The sequence below is a fragment of the Sinocyclocheilus grahami genome, unplaced genomic scaffold (genome assembly GCF_001515645.1).
Source record: "Sinocyclocheilus grahami isolate Dianchi unplaced genomic scaffold, SAMN03320097.WGS_v1.1 scaffold131.1, whole genome shotgun sequence".
Lineage (NCBI taxonomy): Eukaryota > Metazoa > Chordata > Actinopteri > Cypriniformes > Cyprinidae > Sinocyclocheilus > Sinocyclocheilus grahami.
Genome location: NW_015505310.1, coordinates 732,984 through 752,005, shown reverse-complemented (window position 1 = coordinate 752,005; position 19,022 = coordinate 732,984). Strand labels below are relative to the sequence as shown.

The following is a 19,022-nucleotide window of genomic DNA, read 5'->3' as shown; positions in this document are numbered from 1 at the left end:
CCAATGTGCATTGGCTCGTTTAGTTTACACTCGAAGTAGATTGGTCTCTCGAAGCAAGATCCCAATTCGAAAGGGAACTAACACTAGCTTCTCTAATCTTTTTGTATTCTATCCGTTTTCTTTTTATTTATTATATAATAAAAAAAACCTTGCTATGTGTACTGCGCTATGCTAACTGAGTCTTATTATAGCACTTGCATATCATTGCTCTTTTGTTGATTTAGATTGCTTCCATTGTCCTCATTAGTAAGTCGCTTTGGATAAAAGCGTCTGCTAAATGACTAAATGTAAATGTATTGTAAATGTCTTTTAGGCAAGCACATATGGTACGTACCCACTGAATAAAAATAAAACATGGTAATTGCGACTTTTTATCTCACAATTTTTACTCTTTCTCTCAATTGCGAGTTTATATCTCATAGCTAATTCTGACTATTAATTTTTTTTTTATTCAGTGGCAGAAAAAGGCTTCCATAAGTGCCAGATATGGGTGTCATGTCACAAAATATTACATAAAAAATATTACAGTATAATACGACTGAATTTGTATATAACGTGATCATCATTTAATAAAAACATTTTAAGTTATTAATTCTAACACTTTAATTTCCACATTTATTCAAACACCACATAAATTAGGGCCTATATACAAAAAGCAAACAAAGAACATGACTGACTTCAGTCTAGCGTGAGTTTAAGCACGCTCAAAAAAGTCCCCCGTTATTATCAATAAAGCTGCCTACAATGTCAAATGAACCTCTTACTTGCATCGTACGCAAGTACATTTCCACTTTGTTGTTTATGATGAGAGAATTCGCGAGAGTTTAGAATTCAGTCAGCGTGCGCGCGCTCAACACATCTCGCCGTTTCAGCGATGACTCATCTGAATGCCTCTGATTGGCCATTGCATTCATAAGCTCAACAGAATCATGTGTGATTTGTTATAATGCAGACCGCTGTAAAAACGCATAATTTGATGCATTATTAGCAGATCTAAATTTAATGCCGCAATTGACACTTTTCATTTAGTTTTCACTTTATTCGTGACATCCTTAATATAGTTTAATTGTACGGGGGCATATTTGTCCAGTTTGGTGGCATTTTTGCCCCAAGCCCCCGTTAATTTCAGACCCGTGGCCATACATGTCGGACATAGCAAAAGTAACTTAGGGGGTGGGTCTTTGTGAAGGTTCAGTTGGTCTTCTTTCTTGCATCCATTTGCAACTGTCCATTTCTTGCCATTTTATTTGAATTTATTCTGAGAGATGACCTGTACCTGCTCTGGAAAGCCATCCATACTCTTCTGGCCTTTAGTCTGGATGAAGCAGCGGGCACTCTGAGGCCGGGGGCTGGTGGTGGTGATGGGCATGGGCAGAGGTGACTGGTACTGCTGGATGGACACCTTGTTGATGGCCCCCTCATACTGCTGGTCACGGGCTGTCCGGTGGGGAGGGTTGGCTGAGGTTATCATCATAGTCTGTTGTTGATGATGATTGTGAACACCAGGCTGTGGGCAAACATTAGGCAAACCTTTAATGATGCAGTGTAGACTTCATACAGATGGCAAACCTTCATATCATTACAGGCACAAAGACATGTATTAGTTACACAGGACCTTATGACATTTTGATTTCCCTATTTGATGTATTAATTTAATTAGAATTTTCTTCATAACACTAAATGTGCCAGCAGAAGCAAAATGTTCCACAATACTGAGTGACAACCTAAAGACATTCACCGATAGACTGAGGTTGCTAAGGAGACCGAGCAAGAACATGCGTTGTGAAATGAATCACGACAGCAGGTAGTAATTAACCCTGGCATTTGAAAAAATTAACATGGCAATCACGATATAACAGAGATGTCTATCTCACAGAGAACAGGTTAAGCCAGAGGAAACTAAAGAGTAGAACATGACAGGGTTTAATACTTAGAGACATGTGGGTGTCTCTCTAAAAAATGCATTGTGGAAATAATAAAACTACAATGAGATCCAGACTAATGCAATGAATCATTTCAGTGCAAGCACGGCTTATGGAGAAAAAAAACAGGATCATACCAGAGGTGAGAAAGTTTTAGCATTATTCCTAACAATTTATCTTATTATCTGAGACCAGGTAGAGATAATTTTGCAGGACTTTTATAAAAAAAAAAAATTTAATTTTGAGTTGTGTGTATGTATAAAAGCTGAATCAGAAATTATTATAATTAACTGATTTAAAAAGCATTTTTATATAAGTGTTGAAGATAATTGTGCTGCTTAATATTATATATAAAAGCTACAAAAAAAATTGATCAATTTAATGCATCTTTGCTGAATAGAAGTATTATCTTTTTAAAAATATTTTACAGGCCCCAATTTTTATTATTATTTATTTATTTTTACTAGAACAATTGAACACATGAAATACATCAAACTTACACTTCAGTGATAATTTGAGTAAATCACATAATAAATTATGAATCGATTCACTGAAATAAAAATGATGATGCAGTCTTTAGGAAACTTGATGGCCAAATAAAAATATATATATTAAAATGTTTTAATCTTTACAGTGTTTTAATATTTACAATTATCATGAATATATTCAATTTACCGCCCAGCCTTAGTACATCCTGTATCGAAAACAGAATTGATCATAATCAATACCTTTTTGATGACATTCATGTTCTCTGGAGGCACGTCTCTTCGTCCCAGTGAATACGGGGCCCACTGGCTACTTGGAGAAACCACCTCTTGTCCATTATCTAAAATATTGCTCTGTAGTGAAGGTGTCTGAAAGGATATAGTGCTGTCAGCAAGCAGAATTCAAGACGGTGCTCTAGAATGACACTGCTTTTGCAAAATGAAAAGGCATTTTGCATGGTCAAATTACCAATTTTGCGAGTCGGTTCTAGGCCTGTTGCACAAATCTGGTTTCAGTGACTATACCACTGAAGTTTTTTCATCGCTCAAGAAGGTGAACTGGCTTTTAGCATTGTTCATTGCAATGGTAACACTAAACGGCTAATTATTTATTAGTTATTTTATTTAAATTATATATTATTTATATTATATCCTTAATGCATTATGCAAAAACAATTAGATTTTGACAATAAATATTAAACTTTTAATATAATTTAACATAAGTAAAAACATTAGAATGAATAAAGCTTTTAAAATGACTAAGCTTGTGTGTTTTCTTTTAATCTTTTTATGGAATAAATTCAGTTGATTCACTTCCATTGATACATTCAAATATTTTCTTTAAGCTTTCTTTAATTTCTTTCAGTCTTGTAAATGCATTTAAATTAAAAAAAATTTTCACAACAATCTCTTACCCAGAATTGATCAACTCTGGACAATCCCTGAGTTGACAGAAAACATTTTTAGCAAGTATTGTGAGCCCGCTGAACTTGATCTAAACCAGGTGTTTTTTGTTTTGTTTTTGTCAACTCTAAACCTACTTAGAGTTTGTTCAAATAACTTAATTAAACAAGCACAGCCCACTGTAATTGACCCAATTACACAACCATTGCAATTCAGACACTTTAAAATGCTGAAATAATACTTAACTACACAGTATATCTGCATATATGTCTAGTTAAAACGATCTTCCAATATGTGATCATTATTTGATGAAGAAAAATTATAACAATTCTACACAAAATCTGTTTAAATATTCATTGCCGTTAATTGCATCAAAGAAATATTGAGCTTATTTGAAGAAAAAATACTTTAAAACTATAACAAACTAATTGAAACTTATTTACAAAAAAGGATGTTTGCATTAAAAGAAATTACAAATACTCAGTGCTAATTCAGCACCTGGTAAGACTCGATTTTGTGTAGTTCACTATCCTCTATTCTCTTACAGTATTCACCAAACACCCGTTGGTGAATAAGTAAATAAAGGTTGGTGAACTGTGCACACAGATATTAAGAATAATATTTAGTGAATTCACTTCTGACTGTTTAAATATGAGTGATTCAATTTGATATTTGGTGTAATTTTAAAAGGATCAAGAAGGCCTTTCATAAACGCATCTCTACTGTCGGTCACAGATTGCTTTGTTCTGTGAGTTCAAGACAGAGGAAGACTGTAGTGCATAGACCAAACACAAAGACTGAGCACATGCAACAGAAAACACCTATATATGTTTAACATCACAGTGAGAGACAGTGTCTAGCCTGGAACTCAGAACAGGTGAAGTGTTAGATTAGTGTTAAACTGTGAAATGTGTTAGATGGTCTGCCTTATAAAATGGCTATTGTAGTGTATATGTTATATTACCACTGTTTTAGAAGTTAAAGCAGAAGCCGCTCAAAAGAGAGAGATCTAAAAAGAAATCTTCATAGGAGATGTTATGTTCATATACGTTTTACTTCTTCATGCTGAAACTGGGGCTGAAGTTACTTCATACTCACATTTGGTAGAGGTAGCCACTGAGTTGTTTGGTTTTCATGCTTTGTGTTATTGTAAAAGTTTATTGTCATGCTTCTGCTGGCATGCGGTGCAGCATAGCCTCCAGAGTACAGCATGCCGAAGTTTACTGTGTTGTGCTTAAGGACAGCGCTCTGATTGGAGGGAAACAACCACATGACATGAGTGAATGGGTGTGCCACACAAAAAGGTCAAAAGGCTGTGGCTGGGGATACACTGGACTGCACATTGCTGTAACAGAGTGAGTAAGCTTGACAAACAGAACAACAACAGAATGTCATTACTGCCCATGTGACACATTAGTGATACACAGCGGTTACGTTTACAGAATATTAATAGCAGCAGTGTAGGACTAAATTGCGTGAACAATGAAGTGTGCTGTAGTACTGTAATCCACTTACACAGAAACAAAGGCATGTAACTGGGTGAATCTCAGGAAAGAAATGTCAGGGTCAATTTCCACCCCAATTAAAAATAAAAATATATATATTTTGCGGAAAGAATTTGAAGCAATTTGAGGATTTCTGGCATTGTGACTATTATTTTCGTGTCAATGAATTTTCCTTCGTAATTATCATTACCGTAAAAGTGAGAAAAATTACTTTAATGTGGAAAAAACCCTCATTATGATAATGTGAAAAAATACTATTTTTTTACTCTTAAATATAATGTTTTTTGAGAAAGGGGGGAGTTTGATTACATTTTATGAAAACGATGCCAACATTTTATGAAAATAATCATAAAAAATTATAATGAAAAAAAACAAAAAAACAAAACTGTATTGGTCCTAAGAAAAAGCTTAATTATTTTAGGCAGAATATAATTTTCTTTTATTTTCTTTTGATTTTGGGGTGAAATATGTCCCAGACATTTCTTGATAGTTCACATGAGATTGACCCCACTGTTCATGTGTCTAAAAAGCCTTCATTTAAGTTTTGTGTACTCCAAACATATTATATAAAACATTGAAAACATTGGTTATTGAGATCTCAACAATTATATAAGACTAAAATAAAGACAGAATAAAAGAACCAAATAATGGTTTAATTTATTTCTTGAAAATGTTGAGCGGTTATATAAAATCCAAGCTAACAAACACTTACAGTACGTAGAAGAACAAAAAGCAAAGCTTGCTTACTCACCCGGTCTAGCCTCTTTGCTTCAATGTGTCTAAGCAGCTGCTGTCTCCAATCTACTGGCATTTTGGAGGTCGGGTCCTCTTGTTTTTGAGGGACAGGTCTCATCTTCATGTCAGCTTCAGGGCTCTTCTCAGTGCATGTAATAAGATTGTAATCTGAAGGCAATTTCTCCAGCAGTGCAGCCATGGTGGGTCGGGCAGACACTGGCCTTGCCTGAGATGCCCCATATGTCTCTGTGCTGTAGCTCCGTGCAGACAGGGGGCGACGTTGTGTCAGACTCTTGGTGGGGTAACCCATGATGGGCTTTGTGGGTTCTTGATAAGACGAGTAATCTTCGTCATACCTACCATTCCTCTTGTGGAACTGGGTGTCAGTGATGGTAGCCAAGCTGTTCTGTTGTTCCAGCATGCTCTGTTGAGACCTGTTGTAGTGCTCTGCCAGCTGCAGTTCTTGGTTCTCAGCTACTCTGCGGAACAGCGCCATCTCTGTCGAACTTACCAGAGAGTCAGCGCGCCTCAGGAAGCCTGGCCTGGAGCGCTGGGGCTGGACCAAGTGTTGTGGATTGATGGCATCATCGGTGACTGCAGTCTGAGCAAATGAAAACATCTGTTCCATCGGTGGATAGCCTCGGTAGCCTCTTGGACTCACAAGTTCCTTTGCCAACGTCTTCCCAGGTTGGTTTACATATTCCGGGGCATTGGGGAATGGTGGAGGAACTCTCCTCTCCGCTTTCATAATATCCATGGCTCTTTGTGGGTTGAAGCTTTGGTCAAAATGGTAAACTTTCTTTGGGATGGCAGGCTTCTGTTGCTGAGAGCTTTTCGAACCAAAGCCATCCAGATCATCGTCCAGCATTGGAGCAGATTGGCTCCTAGACATGCTCTGTTCTAGAGGTACATGGAGGTCCGCTCTATCAACACTTCCCTGGTTTTCTATGCTAGAGCTGTAGCTGTCTAAGGGGATGCTGTAAACCTTGTACGACCCCATATCGATTTCATCTATGCTCTGAGATTTCTTAAATTTCGCTTTTACCTCCTTCATCATTGGCGAAAGTCTTTCAGAACTCTTGCTAACAACCAAAGTGCCTACTTTGTTCAGTTCTTTTACACCCTGGACATGCGCAGAAATGTTGGGATGACCTCTTCCCATCCCTGAGTCTGTAGAGTTCAGAAACCCCCAGGCTCTATTTGAGGGAAAAGTGCCGGGTAGTTCCCCCATCTCCTGTTCGAAGTCCTTACGATCAGGATTGGGGCTGTTGGCTGGAGTAATTTCCAACTTGGAAGGGAAAGCTGTCCTGTCCTCAAAGGGACTGGGAGTCCTCGTCCAGTTCTGCCAGGGGTTAGAGGGAGGAGGCACTTCAGTTTCAGGGGTGGTGCGAACAGTGTGGAAAGTGAGTTGCGACTGATCGAGCTCTAAAGGAACTCCCACAATGCGCTCTTGTCTCATGAGAGGCCGCCGGCCATGTGCCATTGAGGCACTCCGGGGCTTTGAGCCTAGCATGGGGTTTCCAGCGCTGCTGCTCGGAGTGTCAAGAGACGTCTCCTCTGCAACAAAACCTGTGTTATCGTAGTGGGGGGCATCGTTCCAGCTGTCGAAGGTGTCGCTCAGTGGCCGCCTCTCACCTCGTTGCTGCAGCGTGCTGGAAGGAGGTGTTTCCCTCTGGCTCAGAAGGGGCTTACTTTCAATGGGCTTTGGAAAAGACTGAGCCAGCCTGTTGAAGTATTCAGACAAAATACATTTGAGATTTTATCAGTGCACATAGAAAAAAATGTGTATGGCCAGGGGCTGATATGACAAGCATATTCAGTATCATAAAATTCTAATGTATATATGAATTGATTAAAAAAAAACATTAAATACAATTCATAAATGCAATGACTTGAATACACGGCTTCTATGATTCGTTTATATATACATATTCAGTGTGGTGCATTTAAAAGAACAACCGGAAGCCCCTGTAGACCCTTAAGTCAAGGTCAATAAGCCTCTTATAATATAAAAAATTTACTTTACGTGCATACTTTACAAGTAAAGCACTGCAATCTTAGCAAATGTCTAATTCCTTGTTCATTCCTTCTTGGGACTGAATCTGCAACATCTGAGTACAGCCCAATTTCATTAGGTTATCACTACCCCGACAGAACCTTTTATTTTAGCTGATGCTCCCAAAATCTTTCTACTTGATGTCTTCATGTAATGTTGGAGATGAAATATTGAAAATTAAATTTAACTGGGCCTACAACTCTTTTAATATAGTCTAATTTACGTTTATATTGAAAATATTTTGCCTATGTAATACTTCTGCAAGGTTATCAAAACAGAAATCTCTCAAAGAGCTCTTCTGAAGAACAGGCAGTGGAAGGAGTGATAATTTGAAGTTTTTCAGCAGTACTAATATTATAAAACTTATTGAATATTGAAATCAACAGAGATGAATTTTCAGCTGCACTTTACTCAAGATAACAGCAAGAGTGAGGCATACTGCTGTGCGTGACTTTGAGCGAAAGAGAAATTGTGATGCTCAATAACACCCAAAAACACCCTCAGACCCCCAGAGGGTTAAAAGAAACAAATGCCCAGATAAGGCTCACTTAGAACCGTCAATTTTCTTGTTAATTAAAATGGACAGAAATATGAAATTTAAAATGAAAACCTTCAATATCATAAAAAGGCAAATAAGAGACACCCCTACAAAGGCACAGATTTGCAACCTTCTGTATAGCACTGAACACCAAATATTAAATGCAGTTCTGTGTTTCATGAATATTGCCAGTTAATGAAAACAATATGCAAGGGATGGCTTGAATAAATTTGGATTATTGCCAGAGATGATTATTGCAAGACTATTCCAGTGACGCAATGTCAGTTTTGGGCCACCCAAAAGTCAGTGAGCTGGATATCTAAACTGTTTGATCAACTGTCATGTCATATGAGCGCACAGATGGTCTGTTAGTTCATATAAATGAATAGTGGCAGTGATTAAATTCTTGCCAACCTGTTGGTCCAGTGAGTCTGTGATGGCCCCTCTTTCCCAGATGTTTGCAGATTACTGACATTTCCAGGTGGGTTGGAGGAGCCAGATGATCCCTGGGAGGGTGAGTAGTCTGAATAAGTGGCAGATGATCCGCTGTTATTCAAACAATGCATTTTGTCTGGCTCAGACTCATCGGTGGACTCTGAGAATGCATAAAAAAAAAGATAATAGGCATACAAGGTAAAATAGTTTATATGCATGAAAAATGACTGTATTCTTGTCTAAAATAAACCTCAATTATTATGCTTCTCACAATAAATGTGATTTCCAGTATTCTCCAGTGCAATCACACAATGCATTTTAGGATTTGCTGAAGGATTTCTTAATAAAATAACTTTATTAATAAACATCAAAAGAGAATGAGGGAAAAAAATTGTGAGTTTAATGTCGTGATGAAAAGGAAGAAGCTGCAAGTCATTTCTTCTGTATTGTGACACATCTGAGTGAAACAGATTATTTAAAAAAAATTGTAGGTCAAGGACTTGATTTTATCTATTAGTTGTTGATTGGATGCAGGCAGATATGAATGTGTGCTTGCAACCAATTGTAAGGAGTTTTAGCAGACTAAATAATTGGAGAAGTCTGGAATAGGTCACCAAAGAGACCATTTCAGAAGATCAAGTTATGATATATATATATATATATATATATATATATATATAAATGAGGTCAAAGAATGAATTCCTCACAATAAGATTAACAACATTCATTTAAAAAATAGATTTCATGCTGACTTTGTAACTTATACAGGCTGCTTTGTCTTACCAACCTTTTTTTTCCTTGCCCAGTAACACAACCTTTGGTTTGTACATTGCTGGCTCTACCAAAGTCGGCCGCATGTCAGAAATTCGGATATCATTAGGGGAGCCTCCCATGGAGTCCTGGAAACACAAGTGTCAAATTCGCAGTGAACTAATAATATAAAGGAATGAAAAACACAAGGTGAGTGGGGTGTGGTTTCCCTGCAATCAAATTACAATCTTTCATTTAAAAAAACAAGATCGAGCAACACAAATTGGTTATACTAAAACTTATACTAAATTACATTTATAATCCAATTTTATGGTAACAATGTCAATAAATGCAAAGCAACATCCAATTATATTGAAAACTGTTGCTGTACTAACCGCAAACATTTTGGCTATGTGAAAATATGTTTGCCTAATTGCATATTATATAAAACTCTATTAGGCATTAAGACACATGACAGCATAACATTAAGAGATTCCAGTTTAAAAAAAAAAAAAAAAAAGGATCAGTAAACTAAAACATGAAATACCGCTGCAGAAACACAATGTAGCTAGTATTTAGATTCTGTCAAGCTTTTGCAGTATAGTGAAATGAGTCATTCATTTGAATATGCTTAAACAATTACGTTCTTATATTACAGTGACCGTTTCATGATTCTAAAATGCAAAAACTGGCCCAAAATGACAAAGCAGAAGCTGAGAAATATATTAGAAGTAACCGAGTGTGATCTCACACCTCAACATCAAGTTGAGATTCATCATTAGTAATATATAGACTGTTATGATTCACAGGCCTTGTCCTGGCTTGTCTGGTCAAATCCCCCAGGAGCAAATCAGTTGCTTCCAGCTCTCTCACAGCTGTCTATGGCAAAACTCACACCTCTCAGGCCTGACTGTACATCAGCAGGCTGGCTCACACAACCGGCAGCAGAGCAAGAGGAAAGTCACATATCAGAAGATTCTCTCAGAACAGCCGCCTCTCCCCTTCTCTGTCTTTCATCTTGTCGTTTTTTCTGCATTGCTCCCTCACAACAGGTCAAAAGAAATGTGACTGTTTAAATTGATGCGGCAAGCTAATGGGTCTCATACTTGTATTAAATGAATTGTGAACAAAATTCAGCATGGGGGCGATTTGATGCATGTTGTGCAGTGTTCGAATAATACCAAAGATTTTGGGGAGCCCAATATTTTGAATAAAAGAGCTTTAATACACTACCATTCTATATTTGGATTCAGTCAGATTTTTTTTTTTCTCAGAAAGGATACATTATGTTGACCAAAAGTGGCAGCTAAATTTCTTTTAGAAAATAATTTTTATAAAAAAATGTACATAGTATTATATATTTTTTATAAAAGTAAATGTATAATGTTGCAAAATATTTCAATAAATATTTGAAAATAAATGCTGTTTTGAACAGCAGCATTCATCAAAGAATTCTGAAAAAAAAAAAAATTAAGCAGCACAACTGTTTTCAACAGTGATAATAATAAAAAAAAATGTTTTTGAGCACCAAATCAGCATATTAGAATGATTTCTGAAGAACAATGTGACAATGAAGACTGAAGTAATAGCTGCTGGAAATGTAGCTTTGTCATCACAAGAAAAAACTGCATTTTAAAATATATTAAAATATTTAATTTTATATTAGTTATTTTATATTGTTTTAAATATTTCAAAATAGTACTGCCTTACTGTATTTTAGATTAAACAAATGCAGCCATTGCGCATTTGATTGTAAGAGACAGAAGAAAAAAATTCCCCTACAGGACAAAAAATGTTGTTTGCTTTCAAAAAATAACCAAATCTATAGATTCACAGAAATAAAGGGTTAACTGTGGTAACTGGAATTTCCCCCCCCACAGTATGTTCTGCTGACAAAGCATTGCGAGTAGTTATAATTTAGATTTATTAATACAAATTTTTGCTTTTATATTATTTCTTATTTATTGTTTAATATTTATGAATCTATTTTAAATTAGAATGTTTCTTTGAAATGTCATAGAGACAGCAATCTCTTGTTGTAATAAGACATTTACATGACACTTCAAGGCTGCTGGACAGTCTCCCCTTACCCTGAGTTTCGAGATGTCTGGGGGACTATGACGATAACGGTCTCGGTTCCGTCTAGCCCCCCTGTAATTCAAACACTGACTTCATTACTTCATTATGGGAAACAAACCCACGCAAGTATTTAACAAATGTTTCACCCACAATGGGGGAGTCTGAAAAAAAGAATTGAATTTGCTTTGAAGGCAGTTGAAATGAGCCACCCCATATGTTCAGCTGATTTCTGCTGTCTTGTCTCTCAGCCACTTACTATGAGGCAGAAACAGGAAGAGGAAGTAACGGCCAGGCTCGTATTCTCTGGCTGTTGCGGCTTGGGAACGACGCGATGTAAAGAAATCTAAGCAAAACAAACATACATACATATATACAAACAAACAAACAAAAATGGATTCTCATGGTCTAGAAAGAAAAGAATGTGTAAGATACATGAGGTTTATGGCACTGGTACTCCCGAGGTCCCAATAACCCTGATAATATTAGGAATATTTGTAGCTCCACAGTTTGGCCGGGGGGTCTCTGAGACCATTGGGGGAAACAGTGTGAGGCCAAGCTGCGATGGACACAATACACCATGCACTTGTATGCTATTCTAAACAAACAGCTACTGCAAGCATAGAAAAGCCTGGCATCAATGAATGAATTATGAACGTAGCTGTGTTTGCATAATTCCTTGAGATTTATTATAGCTTACTCAAATCATCTTAGCATTCCTGAATTCAATTACTATTTTCATATAGGAACCTTTAATGGATCCTCTGAGTGTTCTTGACATTTCACGCTGACCTTTAGTTCTGTTTACTAAAAGATTTCCAGCTGTTTTCGGAGTAGTGCTACAGGATATAAAACTGAAGTAAAACACTGCAGGTCTAGATTTCTAGTAAATAAATGATTGTAGGATATTTTAAAAGCGAGTTACTAAAAAATGAAGCATACTACAAGGTTACTGTGACATTCACTACTAATTGCCCCAGCTCTCTCTAATATTCATAGGCAAAGTTAATGACTTTTTCTGTGTACTAAACAACACTGCAGCTCTGGCGGTTGGGGAGGGGGGTTGCTGGCTGTGAGAGATGAAACATTTGCACTGATCTTTGTGTATTTTATCTCCGCAGGTTCAGCTAACCTTTAACAAACACTCTCAGCACTATTCAACACTCTCTATACACGCAACCGATCTGACTCAGACACCGAGGATGCAAATACCAGGCCTTCAAAAACAAAGAAACTACTGCCTGAATTTCATTACACACTCTCATCCTTTTGTTTTAAAACTATTGACTTTGGAAATCCCTTACTGTATGTGTTTTGAGCTTAAAATAAGCCGCAACCCTGATATAATACTGTGCAAAAATATTTTAAAAGGATAAAGACATATAGCATTTAAATAGAAAACTTGAAATTATTAAAAGAGAAAAGTCATACTTCTGAGCTCTCGGTCAGATCCTCTTTGTCTTTGCGTTTTGGGATGTCAATGGCTGAGTTGAGGATGACACCTTGTTCGGACATTGGTGGTTTCGAAAAGTCTTTGACCTCACGTTCTGTCACCTACAGAGAACACACACTAATCTACAAGTGGCTCATGCATCAATGACTAAATAAACCGTGACTCCAAAGTGATGGATATTCAAGCAGTAAGTCATGAGAGGCTGTGCATTACAGTCATTGTTCATTTTACTGTGTGTAATCACCGTAACACATTGCCTCGGATTGTTTTTATAAAACTGCAGCAACGGCAATATAATATGACCAAATGACTAAATGTAAATGTAATATAAGACACATATGTTCAATTAATATTATATTATTATAATATAATAAATATAATATGATTTAATTTTATATAGGCTATATATATATATATATACAGTGGGTACGGAAAGTATTCAGACCCCCTTAAATTTTTCACTCTTTGTTATATTGCAGCCATTTGCTAAAATCATTTAAGTTAATTTTTTTCCCTCATTAATGTACACACAGCACCCCATATTGACAGAAAAACACAGAATTGTTGACCAGAGGTGTTTGTGTTACACATCATAGAAGACAATGTTAGCATCCGTTAATTTTAATTGTTGGAGAAAACTGGTTCATTTTAAGCTTTTTCGCGCTATTTTCATCTTCCAGGTTTAAAATCTACATCATGTTGGCTTCACAATTTGTGACGTGGCAAAGGACTACAGTACATCGTTGACACGTCGGTGTCTCATAATTATTCATATATATCTCATAATATACTCATAGGATAAGAACACGCTTCGCTTAATTATTCACAACAGCATGTGTTGATTTGCTATGACAGACGCTTCAGACTGTGAGACCATGTACATTAACTGAGAGAAGTGTTCATGGATCGAAGGAGAGTGTTTGTTTTTGCTTTGTAATAAGAGTTCGGCACAAACGTGATTAATTCACTTATATTAGTGAGTGTAACTGTTTTTACAGCTCCTTGACGCAACACGTCAAAAAGGGCTTATATAAACACAGCAGAATAAGCCTTTAAAGTTATCAGAGGTGCAACAGTGTTTCACCTTCATATCACCTTCATATTAGGGATGCACCGATATGAAAATTTTGGCAGATACCGATAACTGATTATTCTTTATTTTTGAAAGCCGATAACCGATATGTTGGCCGATAAATCTATATCCAAATTGTTATATACTTTTTGAGAGCCTGATTACAAAAAAGGTCTCATCATTAAAAGCCACATCCCAAACACTTCAACATAAGCAGCCTAGTTTGAACGGTGTACGTTTTAAAAATATTTTTACTCTCCCATTACCAAATTTAGTCATAAAAAAGCCTTACAAATAAATAAAATTATGCATAAATAATGCAAACAAGTCACTGGACATCATTACACATGTAAAGAATCAAAATGAATGCGCCACAGATCAATAAAACGGAATAGCCTCTGCACGGACAATAATTAAATGATTTTAATTACTAAACCATATTGTTGATGAAAATAATAAGAGAAAAATACAAGTGGTTGTTGTTATTAATAATATATCAATGATTTTGAAAAAGTAACAAATTAATACCACTGTTTTAAATAGCAGCCATTGAGCTGCAGCTCAAGCTGAAGCTGAAGAGCTGAATGAACACGGTAAACTGAAGCGTTTTGCTGGCAGCTTATTTAACTCAAGGAAATGCATCCTGAGATTAATATTAATACAACATAAACATAATATTACAACTTATATATGAAATGACAAATGACGCAGTTATTGCATGCTATAGTCAGAATGTGTGATCCTGTTGTGGATGCGCTCTTCCCATAACAACGCGCTGAAACACGGCAACTAAACCCAAAGAATTCACAACGTTTTATTATAATAATGTTCTCATTAGAATGTTATATACACAACATTCCCAATCATAGTTATTAATGTTGTGCACTGCTGTTTGAGCTGCGTGCGCTGCGCTAAAGACGATCACCGGTAAACTGAAGCGCTCTTTTAACTTAACCAAACGCATTCTATATGAGATAAATCAGATATACATCAAATAAACACAATATTACAACGTACAATTGCACAAAAGGCTGCAAATGAACAGCGCGCATCTGAAGTGTCTCTGAAGGAAATAATGCATTATTTATCGGCTTTAAGATATCGGCCAAATTTTCTTATCAGGCCGATACCGATAGCAGAAAAAATTAGCATTTATCGGCCGATACTGATATGGTGGCCGATATATCGTGCATCCCTACTTCATATATATGTTTTCGATGCAGAGTGCAAATGGCTGTACATTTATTTGTGTTTTAACTTGATGGGAGCTAAATGAAACTGAAGTTGTCTGTCTCTCCTCTTCCCGCTCCACTCCACAGTCCACACTGTCCGCACTAGTGCACCATGCCCACTTTTTTAGCATTTTTTAAAACTGTGGTGAGAACTAACCAGTGCTAAAACAGGGGGTTTCATGACCCTTTAATATTCTATTTAATAATTATATTTTGATATATATGTAATACAATAAATGATTAATTATCATTAAATTGATGTATTATCATCATTATTATGTTAAAATTATTGCAATAAACTAAAATGTATATATATAAAAAAAATTGAAGATACACTATGTAACGTTTTTCTTTGTTTAAAATCAACAAATTGATATAATGAGCAAGTACATCATGAATCCATCTTCCAAAACGTGTTTTTTTCTTTTTTCTTTTACTATGGTATGACTATAATATTCAAATATTATTGCGTGACTAGTCATATACATAAACAGAGAAGTAGCTCCGACTACATGCAATTTTGTTTATTAACCACTAGAACCCCAAAAGTTACATAGTGTACCTTTAGCACCCATAAACAACTTTAAGATCCCTGGACCCTTGTTTAAAATCCTCAACAGCTTCAAATGGCTCGCCCAATCAAAATTCAGAGTCTGATCTATCCTTTTTATAAAAAAAAGAAGCACTTTGTAGCCAAATTGCAGAGACATTGATTTATGAGCCCAAGTAGGCACTGTGACAAAATAAGACAAAGAAGCATTACCTCCTTAGGAGCAATGGGCCACTTGGGCTCATACTTGTCTTGGCTGTGGAGCTCCATATTGGTCCCAGAAGAACATTTTTCAGTGTTGAGGGGGTGAGTGGTTTTACCCACCAGGTTCTGCACTGACTTCACCATATTCTTTAGGTCTTCTGGGTAAGGGGTGGGATAGCGCTTCAGATTAATCTCAACCTGCAGATAGAGGGAAGAGGATTTAGCCCATATGGCAAAGATATGACCTTTTCTGATGCTTAAAGTTTTTTTTTTTTCATAAATCCCAGCTAACCAAACACAGCAGTGGTCCTGGTTACATCTGATATTAATATCTGTGATCAGATCACCAGAGATGGATGTTAATACCAGGTAAATACAGGGCCAAAAAGGTTCGCATTTTCAATTCTTAAAGGGACCTTCACTTTTCCTGAGTTGTCCTCTTCTTCCTTCTTGTCCTCAAACTCAAATGCCACCGTCATCCTCTGCTGTCTCTGTTCCTCCCAGAGAGTGGGATTAAAGCTGTCACTGTCAGACTGGTAATCTGCAGCAGGGAAACACACATCCATCCAGAAGTTTAAATCCAGTGAAATGTAAAATCAAAGGAAAGAGAAACGGTTGATTTATTCTTACCCTCATCGTGCCGGGGCTGCTGAGGAAACATGTAGTTGGTAAGAACTCTCTGTTTGGTCTCAGGGTGAGCCTCTGTTTGAAGGGGGATAAGGGCCTTGGACTGAATAACAAAAAGAATTGTTGTAAATACAACTACCAAATCAAATGTATTAAATTGCAGTATGTATTTTGACCACTTTTAACCACATTTCACAAATAATTAAATACAGTGGCCCTTTTAAAGTATTTGGATACATAAAAAAAAAACATTACAAATGTGTGAACATCACGGAATTGCATCATAAAAATAACTCCAAGTGACATTTGGTTAAAAGTACAGTAATTGTAAAGAAATAGTTAAATAGATTTAAAATGCCATTTGGTTTGATATTTTACATTAAGTACTTTATTTGTCCAAACCCTAACTGGGGCAACTGTACATTGTAGAAACTATTGGAATTTTAATGGTAAAAGATGGTAAAACTGCTTTGTAATAAACGGTTAACTGGTTAATGTTAAATTGCCTTACTATTTACGATGAAAACTATAATAAATCTAACAGGACATTTAATGTACTATAATTTAACAGTAAAATACTTATTTGAATACAAAATTATGTTTTTGGAAGTTAAACAGTGGAAAAAGTCATCCTATTATCATATTTTATATATATATATATCTATATATATATATATATATATATATATCAGTTAATAAAATATAAAAAAAATTCTGTAAATTTAAGTTAAATCTGTAAAACCTAAAATGATGCTACCATATTTTTTACAGTAAAGTTCTGGCAACTACAGCTGCCAATTTTTTATTTTTTTGTAAATTTCACAGATTTTTTTTTACTCTGTATTAACTGTTCATGCAATGTGGTTAAAACGTGCTCCAAATACTATATAGTTATATACTTTGTACACAATTTAAAAAGGAGGTCCAGATAACAACCTGATTGTCAGATAACCAGAGTGCAGCAAGATCTTTCAATTTAGTGAAAGTGAAGGGAAGATTCTTTAACCTAAAACAGAACATAATTAGTTCATGAGAATTCAAAAAGGCAAAACATGGATGGTAAAAACCAAATGAGACTGTTGGAGAGAGTTACTCCGTGTAGTTAAAATGCTATGAAGCCCTTTTGTTGAGTCTGTTCACTTCAGAAACCTCATTAACTCAGGTACTCTAATGGCTATGCCACGTTTAGTCTTGGTTAAGTTTAATTACTCTACTTCCAGATAATCGCAGTCAGAGCATCAAAACTGTCCGCACAGCTCATAAAGAGCTTTCTTAATTAGCCCGTGGCAAGGCCAGGCACTCTTCTGATATCATGCCCCATTACTGTGCCATTATGGAAAATAATCAACACCATCCTCACCGCTTTACATGAACCAATCAAGACTGTTCATCAAATCTATAAGAGATTTGAAGAAGCACTTTCTTTAAGCAAATAATGTGTCTCATCTTTTATTCATTAAACAATTTTGATCACGTGTTGGTGTGAATGTAGACAAATGCGTGCACAGGGTGTAAAATGAAAAAAAGGAACATCAGGTGTTACCTATTGTCACTTAGATTGAGAACACGTAGCTTTGTCATCTGTCCAATTTCATCAGGCAGAAACTCTATTTTATTGGAGCGCAAGGACATGACCGTAACATTCCTGCAGTTTCCAATCTGCAACACAGAACAGGATATGATAGCTCTGGTGAAGTGCAATTTTGTCAGCTTTTTTTGTTAAATATCAGCATCTTTCTCTCAGGTAAAATTACTCTTGTATTCTGTCAATACAGCAAGTGGCGAGTGAAGGTCAACAGGACATTACCATGCATTTGGTTTAACGGATTTAAGCTGTCCTGATTTTAGCCACTTCAGTGGATCTCAAAATGTGGGAGCCAAAAATGTATATACTGTATTATATTTAATTTAAGATTTATCTGCAAGTTTAATATAGCTTTGTGTTGCACAGCAAACACTGTTACTTTTGGATATTGGGCAGAAAATATATTACTGTTTGAAAGGTGTTTTTTTTTAACAAAGTAATACTTTTATTCCCAGCATAGATACATTACATCGATCAAAAGTGAGTAAAGACATTTATATTACAAAACATTTTTATTTCAGATAAATGCTGTTTTTCTGTCACAGAATCCAGAAAAAAGACGCATCATGGTTTCCACAAAAACTATTTACAGTGGGGAAAAAAAGTATTTAGTCAGCCACCAATTGTGCAAGTTCTCCCACTTAAAAAGATGAGAGAGGCCTGTAATTTTCATCATAGGTATACCTCAACTATGAGAGACAAAATGAGAAAAAAAATCCAAAAAAAAACATTGTAGGATTTTTAAAGAATTTATTTGCAAATTATGGTGGAAAATAAGTATTTGGTCAATAACAAAATTTCATCTCAATACTTCGTTATATACCCTTTGCTGGCAATGACAGAGGTCAGACGTTTTCTATAAGTCTTCACAAGGTTTTCACACACTGTTGCTGG

General features: G+C 36.0%; 1 protein-coding gene across 1 annotated transcript in view; it reads right to left on the bottom strand.

The window, feature by feature from the left end:
- lrrc7 (leucine rich repeat containing 7) overlaps positions 1 to 19,022 on the bottom strand; it is a 40,010-nt gene that overhangs the window by 13,002 nt on the left and 7,986 nt on the right. The window contains exons 2-13 of the mRNA XM_016279498.1: positions 18,087 to 18,202; positions 17,480 to 17,549; positions 16,547 to 16,646; positions 16,333 to 16,457; positions 15,926 to 16,114; positions 12,837 to 12,959; positions 9,367 to 9,478; positions 8,559 to 8,739; positions 5,567 to 7,274; positions 4,409 to 4,558; positions 2,651 to 2,776; positions 1,277 to 1,507 (exon numbers count right to left, since the gene is read on the bottom strand). Coding sequence (XP_016134984.1) covers positions 1,277 to 1,507; positions 2,651 to 2,776; positions 4,409 to 4,558; positions 5,567 to 7,274; positions 8,559 to 8,739; positions 9,367 to 9,478; positions 12,837 to 12,959; positions 15,926 to 16,114; positions 16,333 to 16,457; positions 16,547 to 16,646; positions 17,480 to 17,549; positions 18,087 to 18,175 — 3,204 coding nt within the window. The 5' untranslated portion in view covers positions 18,176 to 18,202. The remainder of the gene's footprint in view (positions 1 to 1,276; positions 1,508 to 2,650; positions 2,777 to 4,408; positions 4,559 to 5,566; positions 7,275 to 8,558; positions 8,740 to 9,366; positions 9,479 to 12,836; positions 12,960 to 15,925; positions 16,115 to 16,332; positions 16,458 to 16,546; positions 16,647 to 17,479; positions 17,550 to 18,086; positions 18,203 to 19,022) is intronic.